The sequence below is a fragment of the Patiria miniata genome, unplaced genomic scaffold (assembly GCF_015706575.1).
Source record: "Patiria miniata isolate m_02_andy unplaced genomic scaffold, ASM1570657v1 HiC_scaffold_26, whole genome shotgun sequence".
Classification (NCBI taxonomy): Eukaryota; Metazoa; Echinodermata; class Asteroidea; order Valvatida; family Asterinidae; genus Patiria; species Patiria miniata.
The window spans coordinates 7,009,088-7,031,167 of record NW_024037065.1 but is presented as its reverse complement, the minus strand read 5'-3'; the positions used below and the strand labels follow the sequence as shown (position 1 = coordinate 7,031,167).

The following is a 22,080-nucleotide window of genomic DNA, read 5'->3' as shown; positions in this document are numbered from 1 at the left end:
GTAAAGGATAAGAAGATCATCTTTGTAAATGTAGGGATCATGAATATTGATAAGCGTCTTCTGACGCTCCGCCCACTTTTCTCTCTCTCTGTTGTCTTAATGCGTTTTCTGTGAGCTGCCTCTTTGAATTTATGCCCAAAACACATCATTTTACAAGCTCCTGGAATCGAGCCAGACAACCCACACATACCAGGCTAACAATAATCAACTACTAGGTATGTTCATATTCATTTTTATGTTATGTCATTCTTATTATTGACGAAAATGGGAATTTTCTGATGGTCTTGTCCGTGGACAAAGTCTGAAAACTTTCTCCACGTGATACGTTTCTCTGTGCACTGTACACGTAGCGCCACAGGGCATGTAAGTTGCATACATTCTGCACAGCATTGTTTCGATTCGCATGACCCTTGACCCCAGCTTATCACTGTGGCGCGCGTACATACGATTCTCACGTTACATGTATATCTTAGGGGCTCACAAAACAATAACAATAATCATTTGGGTACTTTTTCAGATGTAATTTGTGGGTTATTTAATATCATATCATCCCCTTATATGTCATTTATATTGTATAATTTTAACATTGTATTACAGAAGCTCTGTAGCCTCCCGCACCTGAGATTTACATTTGTATAACTGCACATAGACGAGGTGCTGGGTAAGTTTTATAGCTCCGTGCCATATCGGACAGTGACACTACATGCAACTGTATTCACATTCATGTTGATATAATAACTTTATTGTCAAGTGAATTCAAAACATTGTGTTTATTGTAATCACATGTATTTACAATTGTAAACACTATCATTTTCATTTAGGTTTTTAATTTGCTGGGATTAATTTGCTGGAACTAATTCGCCAGGATTATCTTGCTGGGATTATTTACTGGAACTGGAATAAAAGCTCAGTGAACATCAACATTTTGTACAGTCTTCCTTACCGAGGCATCAAACCTCAAACCACGTGGGCTGACTGCTCGCGTAAAAGCCGAACCGACGCACACGCGTCGCTTCACTTCAACTTGGCGTCGTAGACAGGATCTGAAGACTGATCATCATTTAATCGTCGTTGTAATCGTCGTTTAAATTATTATTTTTTTTATTAAACCTTGATTGGAGTAGAGATATCTATATTTAATTACTCCTGTTTTCCAATAAGACATACACAAACAAAATCCCAGCACCTTGTCAGTAAATTTATGTGCTTTTTCAATCATATGTAGCTGTTTGTTGATCATTTGTCTGGATTTCCAGGTGTTTCTGTGTAATTTACATTCGTTCTGCAGCAAAGAAATGTTTCCATTCTTTCTGTCATTTTGAACTTTGGGTCATTATTAGAGTTGTTTCAGCTCTGTGCTTCATTTGCGTCCCTCTTGTAGATTTTCTATGTAGGGAATAGTATTTGCATTTATACAGTTTTGCTGTTTGCTTATTATGTGAAGTAAGCTTATTTGTTGGTCAGTATACATCTGTATTTCACCACAGTATTAGACATAGACTCTGTGATCATGGCACTCCCAGAAAATGTAGCCGAGGCAATTTTGCAGTCAAATCAAGCTCTAGCCAACACGTTGGCTGGTGCATTTCAAAACCTTAGGTACCAGAGAGCCTCGACGATTAAATTGAACAAATTTAATGGCCTCCCCAAGAAGTCAGGGGACCAGACCATTTCTGAATGGCAACATGACTTGAACACGTACTCTCGCCAACTCGGTCTCTCCGAACAGGAGAAAGTTAATACTGCGTTTGATTATTTGGGGGGTGTCGCAAGAGAGGAGATATTGTGTACCCCTCAACAACAGAGGGATACTTGGGCAAAGCTTGAATCGTTGCTTCGTCGTAGATTTGGCGCACCAGAAACTGTGCAGTCGTTAACTAGCTCCCTTTATGCCCGTAGTCAGCTCCCAGACGAGAGTCTTGCCGACTACAGTCGTTCTCTAATTCGGATGTACGATAGGATGGAGTCTGCGGCCGATACAGAGCAAAGCAAAGCAGCTCTTACTCAGTTAAGAGAAAGTACTCTCAGGGAACAATTCATAAGAGGCGTTGGTGATCCCTCCTTACGGAGAGAGCTTCGTAAGTTGTCCTTTGACCATGCGGACGTACCTTTTTTCAGTTTTCGTGAGTTGGCTCTGGGGCTATATCCCAATGCGGAAGGTACGTTTAGGGCCGAGAGTGAAGTTGACGCTTTACAGTCTGTTAACGCCGCGCGCTCCACTAAACCAACTGTAGCCAATGATGATAAATTAGCGCAGCTAGTTGAAAGCCAAAAGCAACTCGTGACGTCAGTTCAGAAATTAGTTGACCAACAATCAGACATGAGTACTCAGTTGCATACCATGTCTGACAACATTGCAAACCTTGTAGTAGAGCAGCGGGCTAACAGGGGCCAAAGAAATAGGAGTCCCTTAAAGTGCTCGTACTGCCAGAAACCAGGCCATGTCATAGAGAACTGCTTTAAGCGCCAGCGAATTGAGGGCAACAAGTCAGAAGCAAGAGCTGTAGACAAACAGCCAGTCAGTTCGGGAAACGGTCAGCCTCTGCCACAGAGGGCAGTGTGACGGAGGATAGGTCTTGTGTAGTGCCCATGGCTCAATTATCCATTGATAGCGACCAAGTGAATTGTGATAAAGTGGGGGATGAAAACGTTGCAGCAGATGTGCAACTTACAGCTGCTGAAGTCCGTCGTAGACTTCTGGCTAGATCTCCTACAGCTTCTGTTATCATTAATGGTATTCCTACTAGGTGTTTGCTTGACACTGGAGCTGAAACCTCCTTAATGTCTGCTAAATTTTATAGTAAACATATGGCAAGCACTCTTGGAAAACTGGAGCCAGTGGGTACGCTCATTAAGTTGATGGGCGCCAATGACTTAGAAATTCCTGTCCAAGGCTATCTTGAGACTTCTCTAGAAGTATTTGGCCAGAAGTTTAAGGCCAGCTTTTTGGTTTCAAAGGAGACTGAAGCTTCTGCAAGTTCTCGTAGAGATCAGTGTCCTGTGATATTAGGATGCAATATTTTGCGGCAAGTAGCATCCAAGGTTAAGGTCATGGGTTCAGCACTGTTTGACCCAGACTGGGATTTAGCACTCCGTTGGGTACGGACAACCTCCATGTTCGACGATGACGGTGGCTGTGGTGATAATACACCTTGTGAACCATTAGTGTTGGACATATTTTCGTGTAAGCGAGAGGTCATTCCTACTGGGATGGTCAGTCGTATTCGCTGCGAGTTGGGTGTGAACACTCTTGTACCAAGTGACAAAGAGTTCCTTGTTCAGGCTTCTCCCTTATGTTTGTCAAATAATGGAGGCCTTAGGGAAGTCCAGTCATGCAGTGTTCCTGATCCGTCAGTGTTGTGTCAGGTACTGGAAGGTATCGACCAGTTTAAGGGTGCATCAGTTGATGTTTTTGTGGCTAACGCCAGTGCGGAGCCCGTTGTTATTCCCCCACTCACTAAGGTGGCTGTAGCTTTTGAGGTTGTTCCAACCGAACACCTTTTTATCGAGCCAACAGAGGGTGGGTTTAGCGTTTTTATGCACCGTGTTGTTTCTGACGGAACAGATTTTTCGGACATTGAGTCTGATTGTTTTGAGTGTAAAAATTCCAATGAGCATGTGTCTGATGACGCGAAAGAGAGTGTATCCCAGTCTGATCGTGAACGGTTTGTGTTTCCTGATGGGTCAGATTTTCTTTTACCCCCAGGAATTAGTGTGAGTCACCTTGGGCCGACAGAGGCTGTCCTTGCAGCTGAATTGATCAAGAAGCACATAGGCGCTTTTTCATGTAGCCCATTTGATCTGGGTTTTTGTAATTTAATTCCTCACCAGATCAAGCTTGTGGATGACAAACCAGTCAACTTGCCGCACCGTAGGATTGTACCTTGTCTTGTCGAAGAAGTTAAACAGCTTCTTCAAGATTTGCTTGATCGCCAAATCATTCGCAGATCAGCCAGTCCGTACGCTAGTCCGATAGTTCTGGTGCGAAAGAAAAGCGGACAGCTGAGGCTGTGTATTGATTATAGACTTCTCAATGCAAAGACCACCAAAGACGCGTTTCCTTTACCAAGGATAGAGGAGACTTTGGAGTCGCTCACTGGGGCTAAGCTCTTCTCGTCACTTGATATGGCGCATGGCTACTTCCAGGTAGCCATGCATGAGGATTCGGTTGGGAAAACGGCATTCCGCGTACCGTGGGGCCTCTACGAGTTCCTCAGGCTTCCTCAAGGATTGACAAATGCGCCCAGCACTTTTCAACGCATTGTAGAGTTGATCTTTGGCGATCTCAACCTTTCGGAGTTGGTCATGTACCTCGATGACTTGTTAGTCTTTTCTAGCACATATGAGGAACATTTGGGGCGTCTAGCCAAAGTCTTTGAACGGCTTGAACGCTATGGTCTCAAGCTAAATGGTAAGAAGTGTCAGCTTTTCCAGACTTCTGTTCGACATCTGGGTCACATCGTCAGTAGCGATGGAGTATCAGTAGATCCGGATAAAACTGCACGCATTCGGGATTGGCCCATCCCAGCGACTGTACAGCAGCTGAGATCATTTCTCGGCTTAGCCTCTTATTACAGGCGATTTGTTTCGGGATTCTCGAAGGTGGCTGAGCCCTTGCATGCCTTAACCCGTAAGGAAGAGGAAAAAGCAGGGAACACCCGTCCGGTGTTCTGTTGGTCAGAGGAGGCTGATCAGGCCTTCAGGAGTTTGAAGCAGGCTCTCTGTACTGCACCCGTCTTGTGGTATCCCGACTTCAACCGTGACTTTGTTCTAGAGGTTGATGCCTCGTTAATCGGTTTGGGAGCTTGTCTCTGCCAGTTAGATGACTTGGGAAAGCTTCATCCCGTGGCTTTTGCCAGCAGGAGTCTACGAGGTGCTGAAAAGGGATATTCAGATCTCTCTAGCTTTAAGTTAGAGTTTTTGGCCCTCAAGTGGGCCGTCTCTGAAAAATTCAGAGACTACTTACTTGGACGTCACACGGTCGTATATACTGACAACAATCCCTTAGCGCACCTTCGGACAGCTAAACTTGGTGCTGTTGAGCAGAGGTGGGCCGCTCAGCTCGCACCGTTCGACCTTGAAATTCGGTACAGATCAGGGAAGTCCAATAAATGTGTGGATGCCCTAAGCCGCTACCCTGGTGCTCAGCAGGAGGTCAAGGTCAATGTTCTTCAGTGTGCCCGCCACAGTGAGTTTGACGAAGGTGTCTCGATACCCATTGCTGTGCGATCTGCTAATTGTGAGGAGCAGGGTGTGAAGAGACCAGTGGATCTTTCAGGTTCAGCACCTTCAGTTCTACCCTCTTATTCACCTGCCGAACTTGCGTCTCTGCAGCAAGAGGATGACGACCTCAAGATAGTTTGGGAGCGTTGGCGCAGTCGTTGGGAGCCTGGGCAAGACTTACCAGTTGGAAAACAACTTTCCAAAGAAGCCCGAAGTTGGATTAAGGAGTGGCCACGCATAAAGGAGAAAGGTGGTGTTTTGTACAGATGTGTGCATGATGCGGGCCTAGGAGAAGTGTTCCAGCTTCTTGTTCCACGGAGGCTCAGGAGGACGATTATCGAAGGAGCCCATGACCATTGGGGGCACCAAGGGGTTGCAAGAACCTTGTCCTTCATCAAACAGCGTTGTTTTTGGCCTGGTGTTTCTACTCATGTGCATAACCATATTAGGGATTGCTTCCAGTGCAGAATATCCAAAGCCCCCTCTCCCACTGTTCGGTCGCCGATGCGCCATCTCTTGGCTTTTCAGCCGTTGGAGCGGCTTGCGATTGATTTCGTGAAGCTAGATCGCGGCTTGGGGAACATTGAGGATGTACTGGTCCTCACTGATTCTTTTACAAAGTTTTCTGTTGCAGTACCATGTAGGGACCAAACGGCACCAACAGTAGCCCGTGTGTTGCGCGATCACTGGTTCGTCCACTATGGGATTCCAATCCAAATACACTCAGACCAGGGGCGTAATTTTGAAAGTGGGTTAATTCAGGAATTATGCAAGCTGTACAACATTAAGAAAACAAGGACGACACCTTATCACCCGCAGGGTAACGGTCAGACCGAAAGGTTTAACCGTACCCTGTGTGGTCTCATCAAGTCTCTAGACAGTGCAAGTCGCCATCGTTGGCCTGAGTTGCTCCCCCATTTGGTCTACATCTACAACACTACACCCCATTCTGTGACGGGGTATGCACCATACACCTTAATGTTTGGGAGACAGTCTGTTGTCCCCTTGGATCAGTTGCTCAGCAACACACGAAACAACTGGAATGAAAATAGTATACAGAAGCAGGCTCGAATCATCCAACACACTTACAAGGTTGTTAAAGACCGGCTGACCAGAGCCGCAGAGTTAAACAAGCGCCGGTATGACAGAAAGGCCAAGGCAAGCCATCTGGCGGTTGGTACTAGGGTCTTGTTGAGACAGTCCGCGCATACAGGTCGCCACAAGCTTGCGAACACCTTCGACGAGCGTCCGTACGTCATAGTAGATTGTGATGGGGAAAATAGTCTCTTTTTAATAAGGCCAGTTGCTGGTGGTGACAGCAGATGGGTGAACCGTAAACTACTCATTCTGGATCCGCGTAGAGAGCCGGATATGTCGGTGGGTGGGGACCCATTGAAATGTCTGCCATCCGTTGATGACGGTAACAGCTCTAACAATGAGTCGGATGATGATGATGACTTTGTCTTGTCAATTCCCCCACAGCTCTTTCATCCAGAGGAAGAAAGTGGACCACCTCAGGATCATACCGCAGAGGGAAGTAGCGGTAGGGAGGTCCCTTCGGACATTGCCCATCCAGAATGCCCAGCCAGTCAAGACATACACCCACGTAGGTCAAAACGCCTGCAGGAAAAACGGCAGACAGGCAAGTGGCCGAGCGCAGTTACTTAAGTGTATGATACCCCAGTCGCATTGCAAGAATGCATATGCGAGAGGGAGGTAGCCCGTGAAGTTAACGGGACATAGAGAAATCCGCCTCTACAAGCATTACTTCTTCATGCATTCCTTTTATAGGCATGCTTTCTGCAGTCGATAACCGCAGATTATTTTGTACATATGTTTTGTACGTGTACTTGATTTTAAGACTAAAGTTTGTCTTTCAGTGAGCTTTAAATGCAAAATGATGCAATAAGTATTAATTGTTTGGAGGTGATCCGAAGTTTAACTATATTGTTCTTGTTTGTTCGGAGATTGATATCCCTTGTGGTAAGATATTTTTGAGTAAATTAGGGTTACCTGCATTGCAGGATACGGTGTTCGGCCGCCTCTTTCTCTTTCATCTGTCCGATTTTTTGGACTGGTTGATGCCTCAGATACAATTTATATATATATAACTAAAATAAGAATTGTTTTGGTGGACTTTTGTAAACCACATATTCCTAGACAACAATGTCAGATCAGGCACTAGTGTATTTGTTTGGCCATTCTTTTCCGGCGAGACTCCTACGAGAGTCTCGTAGTAGCCATCAGTGCGTTGTTGATTATGTAGGGCTAAGTAACAAGTGCGACTTGTTCGTTGAAGGGCACCCAGGCCTGACGTATGACAGATTTTTCGCAAACAGTGGACACTATTGTCAGAAAATGAGTTCAAGACCAATTGACATTTTGTGCATAGATATGGGCACAAATGATCTTTGCCAACAAGACATAACTCCACTAGTTCTAGTTGATAAAACCATTCAGTTCCTGGATACACTCACCCTTCATGGAATTGCTCCTCGATGCATTGTTATGTTTTCGGTCATTCAAAGGTCCAGGCTGTCCCGATCTGGTCAGGTCGCACTCACAACGTTCAATCATAGAGTGAGACGTTTTAACTCGCTCTTACCTCGCAGGATGCGCGCGTACCCAAGAGTGCACGTGTATCAGCAAAGACGAGTAAACTATCCTCGATACCTAGTGGATGGTTGCCATCTGACCTCTGATGGCATGCACAAATACCGTAGAAGCATTAAGGAAGTAGCTCTTCGTTACCGACGTAGGTAAATGTAAAATCTAAGCTTATTTGGTTGTATTCTTGGCTCAAAGGACCCACGGGTGATGTAAAAGGAAAAAATGTGCCTTTATTGCTAGATAGCCCAAAGTCTCTTATGCCTGATGTTGTGGTGGTAACAGTAATAACATTCAAAAGTTTTGGATCAGTATTGTCCTGATTTTGTCTATTTTAAAGGATTTCCTTTTGTAATCCAAATCTTGACATTTTGCAGTAAAAGTCTCTTAGCACTTAAAGATTATGTAGAACAAAAGAAATAGATATTTTAGGCATTGCTTTATATAAATGCTGCTCATTAACAAAACATTGTATTATGATCTGAAATCATCAAACACTTTTTGCAAATTGTTTTGTGGACTATTTCATTTTCCACAACTGGTCGCTAGTTTTAAATGATTTATTCTCATTCTTGTGAGTAAACCTGTTTATGCTGTATAATAACATATTCAGTATCTGCAGCTCTGATTCACTATGAAGTAATAACAAAGCTGTGTGGATGGTGAGTTGTTGCTTCCATTTTGAGGGTTAAACCTCAAGCATCCAAATTCCACATTGTTTGGTATTAAAGGCTATTGTCTTACACGTTTAAAGGAACCTAATCAGCATTTAAAAAAAAAAAATATTAAATCGTTTTCATAAAGTTAAGAAGTTTTATAACTGCTAATTTGCTAGTTTTACCATTTGATGTTCTGACAAGTTCACTGTCATTGTGCATGTACCATGCCAGGTATTGATTCCCTCAATAGTGTTCCGCAACCACTTTTATTGTGTACAAATGTATAAAAGAAGGAATAATGTTGATTTACGGGTGAATAATTTGGACATCTTTGAAATTTTAATTGAAAGTTTGATATTTACTTAATTGAACCACTCGTGGTCGAGGGTTCTTAAGCAGGGAACTTGTAGGGATCATGAATATTGATAAGCGTCTTCTGACGCTCCGCCCACTTTTCTCTCTCTCTGTTGTCTTAATGCGTTTTCTGTGAGCTGCCTCTTTGAATTTATGCCCAAAACACATCATTTTACAAGCTCCTGGAATCGAGCCAGACAACCCACACATACCAGGCTAACAATAATCAACTACTAGGTATGTTCATATTCATTTTTATGTTATGTCATTCTTATTATTGACGAAAATGGGAATTTTCTGATGGTCTTGTCCGTGGACAAAGTCTGAAAACTTTCTCCACGTGATACGTTTCTCTGTGCACTGTACACGTAGCGCCACAGGGCATGTAAGTTGCATACATTCTGCACAGCATTGTTTCGATTCGCATGACCCTTGACCCCAGCTTATCACTGTGGCGCGCGTACATACGATTCTCACGTTACATGTATATCTTAGGGGCTCACAAAACAATAACAATAATCATTTGGGTACTTTTTCAGATGTAATTTGTGGGTTATTTAATATCATATCATCCCCTTATATGTCATTTATATTGTATAATTTTAACATTGTATTACAGAAGCTCTGTAGCCTCCCGCACCTGAGATTTACATTTGTATAACTGCACATAGACGAGGTGCTGGGTAAGTTTTATAGCTCCGTGCCATATCGGACAGTGACACTACATGCAACTGTATTCACATTCATGTTGATATAATAACTTTATTGTCAAGTGAATTCAAAACATTGTGTTTATTGTAATCACATGTATTTACAATTGTAAACACTATCATTTTCATTTAGGTTTTTAATTTGCTGGGATTAATTTGCTGGAACTAATTCGCCAGGATTATCTTGCTGGGATTATTTACTGGAACTGGAATAAAAGCTCAGTGAACATCAACATTTTGTACAGTCTTCCTTACCGAGGCATCAAACCTCAAACCACGTGGGCTGACTGCTCGCGTAAAAGCCGAACCGACGCACACGCGTCGCTTCACTTCATAAACACCTTCAATCATGGACCCTCCCATATGCCCCCCTACCCTTTTTGGCCAGGAGATGGGCTATTGGACACCCCCCCCCCCTTTTTGTGGTGAATAACACAAAAAGGGGGATTTTGAGGTATTTTTCGAACTTCCCAAAAATGAAAATGTATTCAATAGCAATGAAAAACGTAGAAAAATAGTACACAAGGTTTAAATGCGTTGTTTTGGAAAAAGGTTAAGGCGCATATTCTCGCAACTATACTTAAGATGGAAATCTGTATCATGAACAGCGCCACTTAGTGTCATGTCCATACAAATTTTGTATATTCCCTTTAAAATGACACTTAATTTCTTCACTTTCACCACAGGTTGAAAACATGCATTCAAGCCCATCCTTGCCATTCAAATTCCCGAAGGTAAAACATTCCTTCAGTTTAGTACACTCGCAGAATGGAACAAACGCTACAATACAGCATTGTTGTTGTTTTTTTGTAAGCTTCAACTTTATTGACACCTACAGCTCTGTACATTTCTCCCTTGCTTTTCAGATTTGTATTCAATGATTGAGCAGCTTTCATTTCAAGAACCATTTATTATAAACAAAAAGTCACTTGAATAAAATTATTGGAATAATAATGGGGAAATGCTCATAAAAATGGCAAAGTCCATCCACACATCACGGGAAAATACATGTATATCAACCTTTGTTTCCTTCCTTCTTTTTTGTTTGGTAAAATATATTATAACTTTACGACAACATATTATGCTTGGTTCTACACTCATCGGACATCATTCAAACTGATGTTTAACCAATGAGTTGACTTACTCGGATTTTCTCCCAAATGAGAACACTTTTCTTGCGATTTCTGGTCGATCTTTTTATAAAATATACAATATGTACAACAAAACAAAATGCTTAAACATCACCAAGGTTTATAAACAGTTAAGACTTTCTTTTCACCATAAGATATACTGCCAACCCCTGGTGGGGACTTAGCTAGCCCCTATTCCACGGCCCAAATCCAAAAATCAGTTTAATATACTGGCTGTTCGATGTACAGCGTTTCAGATATTAAGCTGAAAAGAACAGATACTACACATGATCTTACCAGGCCAAACCGTGGCCGGGATGAGGCAAGCCTCTATTCCACGGCCCAAATCCAAAAATCAGTTTAATATATACTGGCTGTTCGATGAACAGGGCTTCAGATATATAGCTTTTTTTCTGAGAAAAAAAATAGAAAATTGTCAAAAACTTGACCTCCAACAATTTGTTATCCTTTTAACAAATAAATAATGCAACAAGCATGCTTTCTTGTGGAAGCCAAGTAAACATTTTCACTTTTGTGCTCTGAAGACATTTCTGCCTTTAATTAGAATCTCTGAAACTAAAGCTTAGGACTGACCAAGCTATTAACTTCCTACTAATTAGACATGTAGTTCATAAACTGATCATGAGTTTATTTCGAATAAATAATTTGATTTCTCAGTAGTCTTGTTCGAAGCCTGGATTTGGTTTTATTCACTGTGTAGTAGAGGGTGCTTCATGATGAATTAAATCCAGTTTTGGGGAATTTTGGCAGTGCTACCCAGGAAATTCCAAAGCATACCTCACACACATACAATAGCCTGAATACAGTCCATGTGGAATGCTAAGAATTTTCTGGATAGTGCTGCCAAAATTCCCAAGACTAGATTTGATTGAGGTCGCTATCAACAGGATAAATCAAATCCAGTTTTGGGAATTTTGGCAGCGCTACCCAGGAAATTCTGCGCACACCTCACGCATGTGCATCAGCTTGAATCAATATGCATGAGGTATACTCTGAACTTCCTGGGTAGCGCTGCCAAAGTACCCAAGACTAGATTTGGTTGAGGCCGCTATCAACAGGATGAATCAAATCCAGTTTGGAGGAATTTTGGCAGCGTGATCCAGGAAATTCCGAGCACACCTCATGTATGTGCATCAGCTTGAATCAACATGCGTGAGTTAAGCTCTGAATTTCCTGGGTAGCGCTGCCGAAGTTCCCAAGACTGGATTTGGTCGAGGTCGCGATCAACAGGATGGATCAAATCCAGTTTGGGGAATTTTGGCAGTGCTACCTAGGAAATTCCAAAGCAATCCTCAAACGTATGCATCAGCTTGAATCAACATGCGTGAGTTATGCTCTGAACTTCCTGGGTAGCGCTGCCGATGTTCCCAAGACTGGATTTGGTTGAGGTCACTATCAACAGGATGGATCAAATCCAGTTCTTGGGAATTTTGGCAGCGCTACCCAGCAAATTCTGAACACACCTTATGCATTTGCATCAGCTTGAATCAATATGCACAAGCTATACTCTGAATTTCCTGGGTAGCGCTGCCAAGGTTCCCAAGACTAAATTTCACTTCATGTCATTGATAGCAACCTCTACTTCCGCGGTGGCACGGTTAAAAGATGGTAAGCATGAGTTCGTAAGTTTGTAAAAATTGAGTAGGAAACGAAAAATCTTCTTTTATATTCAATGCACATCGATTATGGGGTGAATTATGTACAGCTTTCAACCCCAGAACAAAATAAGTACAAATACAAAAAAAGTATGCATCAAAATGTTTTTTTATAAAGTGTTCTGACAGGCTTTAAGCTCAATTTTCTTAATCAACTCAGTAAGCTACTTAGTAGCTCAGTGTGATTTTCCCCTTAAGGCCAGTTCATACTTCATGTGAGTGCGAATGGGAAAACGAATTTGACGTCATGAAACATTCGCTGCGAAATTAGCCAGAGTTGAAATGTGTTTTAACTTTTGCATATTCACAGTGCAAAATCTTTCTGTGGACGTCCCAATTCACGATCACGTACGCTTTTGGGCTGAAGTTGAACCAGCCTTTACTCCGTTAGCAAACTATTAGATTTACCCTTCATCCATGGCTTCTTCCTCATCCTCCACCTCCACAAAGTCATCGTCGCTGTCCTCGTCATCATCGTCATCTTGGATCATCTTCCCTTCCTCCACGTCCAGCTCCTCCTCGCTCTGCTCCGCGTCGGCCATCTCCGAGTTGGGCCGGCTCATGTCATACTCCGCCTCAAAGGACTCATCCACATCCGCCTCCACGTCGTCGTCTTCTTCACCGACAGCCTCCTCATCCAAGTTCTCCGCCTCTTGGTTGTCATTGTCTTTGCGTTCTTCGCCATCATCGTTTGGACGCACCGTCTCATCCCCATCCTCGTTCTCCGACTCATCGCTCTCGCTGAGCTGGTTCAGGAAAGGATTGTCACCTTCTTCCTCTTCTTCGTCTTCGTCGTCGTCTTCTTCTTCGCTGTTGTCCGGCGTGATCTGAAGGTCGTTGAAGAGGATGCTGTCTTCAGCATCTTGGATAAACTCAAAGCTGGATTTCTGCAAAGGATAAAAAAAATTCAAGTGAGCCCCGTCAAAAACATACAGTATACAAGTGCTAATGAGTATGTCAGTGAAGGGCAAACCTCAATATTAAAGGGCCTATGGGATGGGATTTACACGGTTAACTTTATTTACATCAACGTGAAAAGGCCCATGACAATCTGATGCACTGAGATCACTAACTGTGTAAAAATGCAATTGGAATGGGTTAAAAACCCATAGCCTTTTACAATCTGTTAGATATCTGGTTTGCATGAACATATTTCCATGGCCCTTTCACTGATTACACACAAGAGTATAATTAATATGCCCCATAAGATGAAATACTCATGTTAAGTAATCAGCTTGCACAACTTTTTTGGGGACACCCTGTATGGTTAAAATTTACATCTTCCAATGCAACAGTTTAGAAAAGCAGTGTTCCAGGTGGTCATCTCAGTCAAATTTTTGGGGACAGGGTGGGGCTTTGGCAAATCTAATTCAAAAGTGACACAAGTGCGTCAGTCACTCAGTCAGTGAGGTAGGGGCAAAGAGGACTGAACCCAGCGAATTCATTTGGCCCAAGGGGAGACTTCTACAAGTCTAATTCACAAGTGTCGGGGAGTCGGTCAGCTAGCTTTGAAGAGGTTGATGGCTGAGTCGTCTGTACTAGTAAGCAGGTCATGGGAACAGTAGATGACACTTTGTGAACACTTTCAGAAGCTGAAAGTGGGAGGGACACACTGCATGCACAGACTGGTTCATAGGGGGAGATGTTTGCCTGACTTTGTATCTTTCTGAATGTGCACAAACACATATCGTCTTTGTGTGAGCATCTAGTGACATCGGTAATTCGTTTGAATTGCTCTACAAGTGGCCTACCCCCCCCCCCCAACTCTCTGTTTGTAACCAATAATGGGGTGCTTGGCATGGAGCCCATAACATCTGATTGCATACAAGGATCCATCCCTTCTACGTACAATGAATGTCAACTAACCTTGTCGCCATCGTCTCCCTCGATGTCCACAAACTCTCCTTCCTCCAACTCATTGCCCTGCACATCATCGTCATCTTCAAAACCTACACACAGGGAAAATATTACAATTCAAAGGCAGTCAATTTCAATGTAAATTTTCAAACAAATCTATTATTATTATAATTATTTATTTCTGATCATGAAACCAAGGATTCCTCAAAAGCGCCCCAGGCACTGTAGCTCGCAAGCCTGAAGAAACCTGTGGAGAGAAGACAATGAGAAGAAATTACAGTTTTTAGAGGTGGGAGGAAAACCCCAGGATGATATGCTGGGGAAAACCCATGGAATCAGGCAGGGACTGAAAACACAATCCACATATTGGCCCAGGCGGGATTCGAACCCGGGTCACAGCGGTGGAAGGCGAGGAAAGTACCGCTACGCCAACCTGACTCCCCTAAACCACAAAGGGAAACTGACTAGGTGCATTATAATAATTTTGTAAGTTGAACAAAGAAGAGCGGGGTTTTGAACCTACGCCCTCCGGATTGCCGTTCCGGTGCTCTACCAACTGAGCTTGTCGTGTGCATACCTGTCATGCTGTCCTCGTTGGCCATTTGACTGGACGGCGTGTTGGGCGCCAACGACAGGCTCTCCGTATCGGCAGCCTCGAGGGCGCTCTCCCTGGCCAGCGCGATGTCCTTCTCCAGCTGGGCCAGGTGCTCCTCGTTGGAGGACAGCTCCACCTTGCAGACCTCCAAGACACGGTGGGCTATCCTAGTCAGGCTGCTCTCTTCACCTGAGGATTTGGAGAAAAGGAATATTTTTGGCTCTCAAATTCATTTTCATGTTTTTCAATATTTTCTCGCCTTCCACCTCCAAATAATATATAATTTTAATATTTATTTCTTTCAACCAATTTGCGCCGGGATTATTTTTTCCGAAAAATTTAGATTTTCGCAAACGCAAAATTTTGCAGACAACTTTTGATATACAGCCAAACACAACAAATACTTATTCGAAGGAGTCATTTCAACAGTATTTGTACGATACTTCTTGCCGAAACCTCATATGTTTCACTACTCCAGGGTGTACACTGGAGCTTAAATTGTACAACAATATCTGTGCACAACGACCAATTCAAGATCAACACATGGTCAGCCTCCACAGACTTCACAAACTTTGAGTGTGTGTGTACAAAAGGCAAGAGGGATTAACATGTTAAGACGTCACCTGGAGGCAAGTCAAGGCAATCTTGAAGTCTTAACCAGTCAGCCGTGCCTGTGTATTAAAACAGCCGGTGCGTGCTATCACGTCCTCCAACGCGAACTGGTTAACAGATTTCTTTTTCCTATTGACAAGCCCCCCCCCCCTTCCTAACATGACCGTGTTGCATTCACACTGCTGACAGAAACCGGTAGCTCCCGACTCTTACCGTTGTAAGCGGCACAGTTCTTGACCATGAGCTCCACGTGCTCCAGGAACTGGTCCCGACTGTTGTACATGTGCTTCTGTGTGTTCTTCCTCATGGTCTCCAGATCCATGGGCGTGGGGATGATCTTGTAGTAGTCCCTGACCTGCTTGGGGTTGACGGGCTGGTGGAAGGGCCATGACTGGTGAGGGGTGAGAAGGAGGAGGGATAAGAAGAAAGAAAAACAGGTGTTCAGTTAGTATGGTGATGCTTTATCAGTTCTTCTACCTTTGTGACCCTGCTAGGCAAAACCCAAACATACCAGAATGTGGATTGGATTGTTATTCAAGAGACAACATGTAGTGTTGCAGTCAAGTCCACCACACGTCCTCACAAGTCCATCATGAGTCCTCACAAGTCCATCATGAGTCCTTACAAGTCGATTACATGTCCTCACAAATCAATCAAAAGTCCATCATGAGTCCTCACAAGTCCATTATGAGTCCTCACAAGTCCATCATGAGTCCATACAAGTCCATCATGAGTCCTCACAAGTCCGTCATGAGTCCTCACAAGTCCATCATGAGTCCTCACAAGTCCATCATGAGTCCTCACAAGTCCATCATGAGTCCTCACAAGTCCATCATGAGTCCTCACAAGTCCGTCATGAGTCCTCACAAGTCCGTCATGAGTCCTCACAAGTCCATTGTGAGTCCTCACAAGTCCGTCGTGAGTCCTCACAAGTCCGTCATGAGTCCTCACAAGTCCATCATGAGTCCTCACAAGTCCATCATGAGTCCTCACAAGTCCGTCATGAGTCCTCACAAGTCCGTCATGAGTCCTCACAAGTCCGTCATGAGTCCTCACAAGGCCATCATGGGTCCTTACAAGTCAATCACAAGTGCTCCATAAGTCCATCACAAAAAAACCTCACAAGTCCATCACAAGTCAATCACAAGTCCTCACAAGTCCATTAACAAAAAATTCTCATTAACTGATCTTAAGTTGATCTTAAGTCCATCACAAGTCCATCATAAGTCTATTATAAGTCAATTACATGTCCTTCACAAAATGTTGAGTCCCAAGTCAAGTCTCCAGCTTTTCAAATGAACTGAACAAACACCAAACATCAAGGGGCTTTAAGAACCTTGGTTGAAATATATCAAACAATCATAGCCCGATTCTTGTGGTTTACATTATTCCCAAATACCTATGACCTCGTTCTACTTCCAAAGATAATGATCTCAATGCTATAGCCCCCTCTATCTGTTTCCCTCCTTTACAATAAATACAGTCGATACAGTAGTCCATAAGGCTCTACGTTGTTGTTTTGTTTTTGTGTAGTGGGTTTTAATCGACTTATTGACTGAGGCAAGTGCAACTGAAATCATCTACATGTATCTACCAGAAATAAAACCGTCTATCTGATACTACTTACATCAGGAACAGCCCTCATCGCTGTGATGATGTTGTCTAAGATGAAGGAGAAGGCGACCTGATCGTCATCGTCCAGGAGCGGATTGATGGCTTTCTCTATGCGAGAAAACTTCTCATCTTTCTGCAAATTAAAAAAAGCATTGGTCCAATGGTTACGGTGTCCGCCTCGTGTGCAATGGTGTGTGAGTTCGAACCCTGACTGGGAGTATGGGGTGTTGTGTTCTTGGGCAAGACACTTTACTACAATTGCCTCTCTCCACCATGGATTATGAATGTGTACCTGTGAGGGTAGAGATCAGATTGCGCTGATCTTGAGCTGCTGCTGAAAACTGGTCTCGTGGCCTGATGAACAGGGGTAATAACCGTGAACCTTGATACTTCGGTATGAAGCACTATCTTGTCTTATTTGTTGACTGTTCAGTCACAACAGTACGATTTTTAATGCCATTTTCTCAAAAAACTTGTTTTACAACTTCAATTTAGTTGACGGTCTACTGGCATATTTCTGCCACTGAACTCAGTTTCGCCCAAATGTTATATGCCATTGGAAATCTCTTGTTCTGCAAAATCCAGAAATACAATCTAAATTCTTAATTAAAGATTATATTAAGTTAACTACGAACAACAGCCGCAGAATTTACCTCATCGAATCGCTTCTGACAGAGCACCATCATGTTGCGAGCCACCATGGTCATGGGGCTGGTGTCGCCATTATAGGTGGCGCTATTCTCCACGATCTGCTGCACGTCACTCAGGAACTCATCCCGAGACTGGTACTTCCGAGCCCGCAATTTCTACCGGAGAAGAAGAGGATGAAAAGTCAAAAAAAGGTCATCTTTCAAATACTGGGCCAAGTTTAATAATAATAATAATGTGTATTTATAAAGCACACGTATCCACCATTACTGGTGCTCAAGGCACTATATCATTATTACCCCTGCTTGTTGGGCCAATAAAACATTCCAAATACCTTCTCAACTCCCTGGGGAGTATACAGCTCAATGCTGCCATTTTGGGGCAAAGCAGCTAACATCTACCACAATAAGCATCTCTGCCCTCACAGGTACCCATTTACTCCTGGGTGGGGAGAAGCAATGAGTGACAAAGTGCCTTGCCCAAGGGCACACGCACCATAGCCGCCACTGGACTTGAACCCACAACCTGCAGAATTACCTGCAGACCACGAATTCAGTGCTCCAGACCATGAGGCCACGGCACTCCACAAGTTGTGAAATTTGCTATGAGCACAGTATCAGGAGGTTCAGTAATAAGTTCAACTTAAAAATTAAAGAAAAAAGGATTTTGCACTCATTTGTAAAGTCACATACCTCTCGCATTGTCTGCAAGTCCATGGCATTGTGGACTATCTTGTAATAGTCGTTCAAGTGACGAGAGTTGACAGGTTGGTGAAAAGGTGTGGCCTGTTAAAACACAACAAGACAAGAGAAAACAAACCACAAAAATTAAAAATGACAATTTCAAGCACCTTTATCCTACTCTTAAAAGAAACAATTTCAATATTTCAAAGAAATACAAGAAACTCAAATCTGTATTCAATGTCAACAGTTTACATATACTTGTTAACAACAAAGTTTAGAAAGTAGAAAGTTTAGGTAGCAGGCAAATGTTTTTGAGATTGTCATGCCTGTAAAATACATGTAAGTCCGCCAAACAAGGTTTTGGTGGTAAAAATTGATGATATCAGTTAACAACATATGTGATGCGATCAAGCTAAATGAGTCATTTGTCGACCCTGGTTTGGTTTTTTTACAGATTTGAAAAAGAGCACAATCTGAGCATTACTGATGTGAAAACTGCATGCTGATACCATCTTTAGTTCAAAAATTATGGAAGTCGGAACACCAAGAGATGTTATGAAGTGATGTGATGAAGTGGCCCTATTTTGGCCTGAATCTCCGCATCCTCCGACGCAAACTGGTTAAAACCACAGGGCACACATCTTTAAGAAAAACAGACATTCGCAACAATGAAAACTGAAAAAAATTGAACGTCATCACCAAAGGATGTAAAAGACACCAATCAAAGACCCAAAATGCACTGGAAGAACCCCTGACAGGCAAGCTGCGCAACACTGCCCCTTTAAAAAAAAAAAAGCCCCTTTAAAAATAAAGGCCCTTTAAAAAAAGAAGAAGACTGTTTACCATGCTCTTCCTAATTACGTCCGACTTCTCATCAACAACGGTTACAACTCAGGCGAGAAAGAGCAGCTATAAACGAGACGTTACGCAGAAATACTGATCTTCAGGGAATTTGAATATACCCCAAGGATTGCCGATGACGGGCTGGTGTTCCCCGACTAGAGCCTAGTAGACCTCTGGGGGCCTTTGGAGGGGAAGGGGTATTTATATATCAAACACCCCCTGGTGGGGGGGGGGGGGGGAACAGGGTTCCGTTTTTGGAAGTAAGGGGGGAAGGGCCGGGGGGAGCAGTGCGCACTTTCCTCTTCCCCCACGAGACTGAGTCATGCCCACGTGACGTCAGGGACTGTACACCACCTGGGCTGTCAGGTGGTGATTTTAGAATTTTTTTTTTTTTTTTACATTAAATGCAACCAGATTGGACTGAAGAATTAAGCTAATCTGTTATTTTTGATGAAACTGTTTTAGTGATGCATTGCCTACCATTGTTGCTTGACTTTTCTGCTGCTGCTGGTACAGTGGAGCAGATAGGGGAAATATTTGGGGGAATTGTGTCTTTGATGATACAAGCTTGGCATTTGGCACACAGTTAGAGTATGTCTTAAGAACGATATTTGGCTATAGGGCCATCACAAATTTGTCCTTTGAAAAAATATAGGCAGAATAACAAGCAATTTTCAATTTCAAGGACAAATCTGCAATGGCCCTATAGCCAAACATCTTTCTCATGACATACTCTGACTGTGTGCCAAATTCCATACTTGTATCATCAAGGGCAAACAATCCCATCACCTACAGCTTTTTTCTGTCACAAATGCATGAATATACCATTTCTGCTACTTTGTTTGCATTTTTTGAGACCTCTCTTGTCTGCATAATGCTTCTCTTAAGACTGCCTCTCCTCTTTCTGAGAGAGAGAGAGAAAGAGAGATCGTCCATTCACACAGTTCATCTGCAAAAGTGTAAGGACACAATACTCGGCAATCAAAAGTGGGACCTTAGAGATCTGAAGCAAGATGAAAGCTGCATGCAGTTAGTTTTCTCTGAAATTGTTGGAAGAAACATCCCTTTAGGTGGAAAACAGGAAAACAATATTGAAAGACATTAGGCCAAATATTTTTCACTGCAAGGCAGATTATAATGGTATTTTTAGACGGTTAACGTTAGATACATGGTGTCCACATTCCACTTGTGCATTCTTCTGCAAGTATCAAACACAGCAATTTTGGGCTTCTTTTAGTCTTGTCAATTGCGGACAAAAACGTTTGAGGATAAGCAGGTTTTTCACTAATAAGTGGACGTAAAGTAAAATCGGGGACCCCTTATTGTCCCTCTTTTGTTTGTACTTTAACTGTTTTGACACGATAGCCAAATTCGGGACCTTCGGGAATTGGGGACCCTATTGTTCAACGTCCCCTATTGAATGCAGAAACAAATTCACACACACACACATCCTTTCTTCTTTATAGTGTAGCGGTGATATAATTTCACAGAAGAAAAAAAACATTAAACAGTTTTAATAACATGTATTTGCTTTCTGAATATTGCATGTTTTTTGCACGTTCTGTATAATGTTATTATCGTCAACTCCTACAGCACAAGGAGATTTACTCTGTGGACTATTTTAGATGATTTTGATTAACTCTGTGGACTGTTTGTGAAGTACACGGTCCCATGAATCTCAGACTTGTATTACAGGACAGAAAAAAGTAAATATTATTCTTCTTCTTCATTCATTCATTTTCATAATGACTTGATGAGTTGGGCCCAACTGTCCCTGTCGAGCATAGTGTTGGAAAGAGATGGACCGCTCAGACCAGTTTCAAGCTCGATGGATGTTTTCAGGGTCATGTTGGGACGACCTTTTCGTCGAGGGGCTTCAGGATTCCAGAGGAGAACTTGACTAGCTGGCTCATTATGTCGATAAACCAACACAGTTCAAATATTATTGATTAAAGAAAAAATCAAGTCTCACAAGTACATTATAGTGTCAGACTAAATTTGCTTTGTCAAGAAAATAACCATACAGAAATCCGGATATTAAAATATCACCTTTGACTGACGACCGATAAAATAAAAAATAAAGAGAAACACTTGGGTCAATAACTAGATTGTTGTACTCAATTTCCTCCCGTCACTTTGCGCGGAGATGGACTAACGCGATCCGTGCCGGCAACACTTGCAGACATTTCCTGAGTGGTTTGTGAGCGATTGCCAAGTGATGAGGCTGGAAGCGAGGTGACTGCGCTTTTCCTTTTTGAAATTTTTTTTCAAGGATAATTTCTTGGCAGGTGGTTACAGTTGTCTTGAGAGCAGCTGATAAAAATTTAGTGGGATTTGCAAAGAATAATAATAATAATGATAATAATAAACCACTCTTGTAAAGCGCATTCCGTCAATAAGACCCCAATATCTATATTGTTTTGATTTTTACTTGTGAGAAACTCCAGAGACTAACTTTAAAAAGTAAATTAAAGGAGACTTTCGACATTATGCCCCCTTAAAGGGAATATACAACATTTGAAAACATCAAAAAACAAAACTACCAAATTTTTACGAAAAACCTTACTAGGGTGTAGGTAAATGACAGTCTAAAGCATCCTGTAAAATTATGGCACCTGGTGTGAAGTCATTTTCAAGAAAAGTGGTATTTTTGTATAAATTCCCAAAGGTGGTCAGCCGACCATTGTTGGAAAAACCCGACTATTTGTCAACTACTGCTCCAAATTTACCATTTTTTCAGTCCAAATTTTGTTTGCTATTGGATACATGTTCATGAACGGGTGCAGGCCAGTTAGACTGGTTCCCTTACCTTACAATTTTTCCGGCATCCATACATTGATCAATTTCATTTTTAGTGGAGTCTGGGAAC

The 22,080-nt window shown here is 42.6% G+C and overlaps 1 protein-coding gene, 1 long non-coding RNA gene and 1 pseudogene across 2 annotated transcripts in view; 1 reads left to right on the top strand and 2 right to left on the bottom strand.

Moving 5' to 3' along the window:
• Window positions 1-235: 235 nt before the first annotated feature.
• On the top strand, window positions 236-921 carry LOC119733964. The gene is made up of 2 exons (XR_005271993.1): window positions 236-661; window positions 822-921. It is a non-coding gene; the product is annotated as an uncharacterized LOC119733964 (long non-coding RNA).
• Window positions 922-10,346: 9,425 nt separating this feature from the next.
• The window catches only part of LOC119733773 (transcription initiation factor TFIID subunit 1-like), a 79,192-nt gene continuing 67,458 nt past the window's right edge, over window positions 10,347-22,080 (bottom strand). The window contains exons 29-35 of the mRNA XM_038207139.1: window positions 18,378-18,470; window positions 17,691-17,843; window positions 17,051-17,170; window positions 15,637-15,814; window positions 14,794-15,000; window positions 14,226-14,308; window positions 10,347-13,246 (exon numbers count right to left, since the gene is read on the bottom strand). Of these exons, the coding sequence (XP_038063067.1) occupies window positions 12,764-13,246; window positions 14,226-14,308; window positions 14,794-15,000; window positions 15,637-15,814; window positions 17,051-17,170; window positions 17,691-17,843; window positions 18,378-18,470 (1,317 nt within the window). The 3' untranslated portion in view covers window positions 10,347-12,763. The remainder of the gene's footprint in view (window positions 13,247-14,225; window positions 14,309-14,793; window positions 15,001-15,636; window positions 15,815-17,050; window positions 17,171-17,690; window positions 17,844-18,377; window positions 18,471-22,080) is intronic.
• Window positions 10,834-11,007, bottom strand: LOC119734143 (annotated as a pseudogene).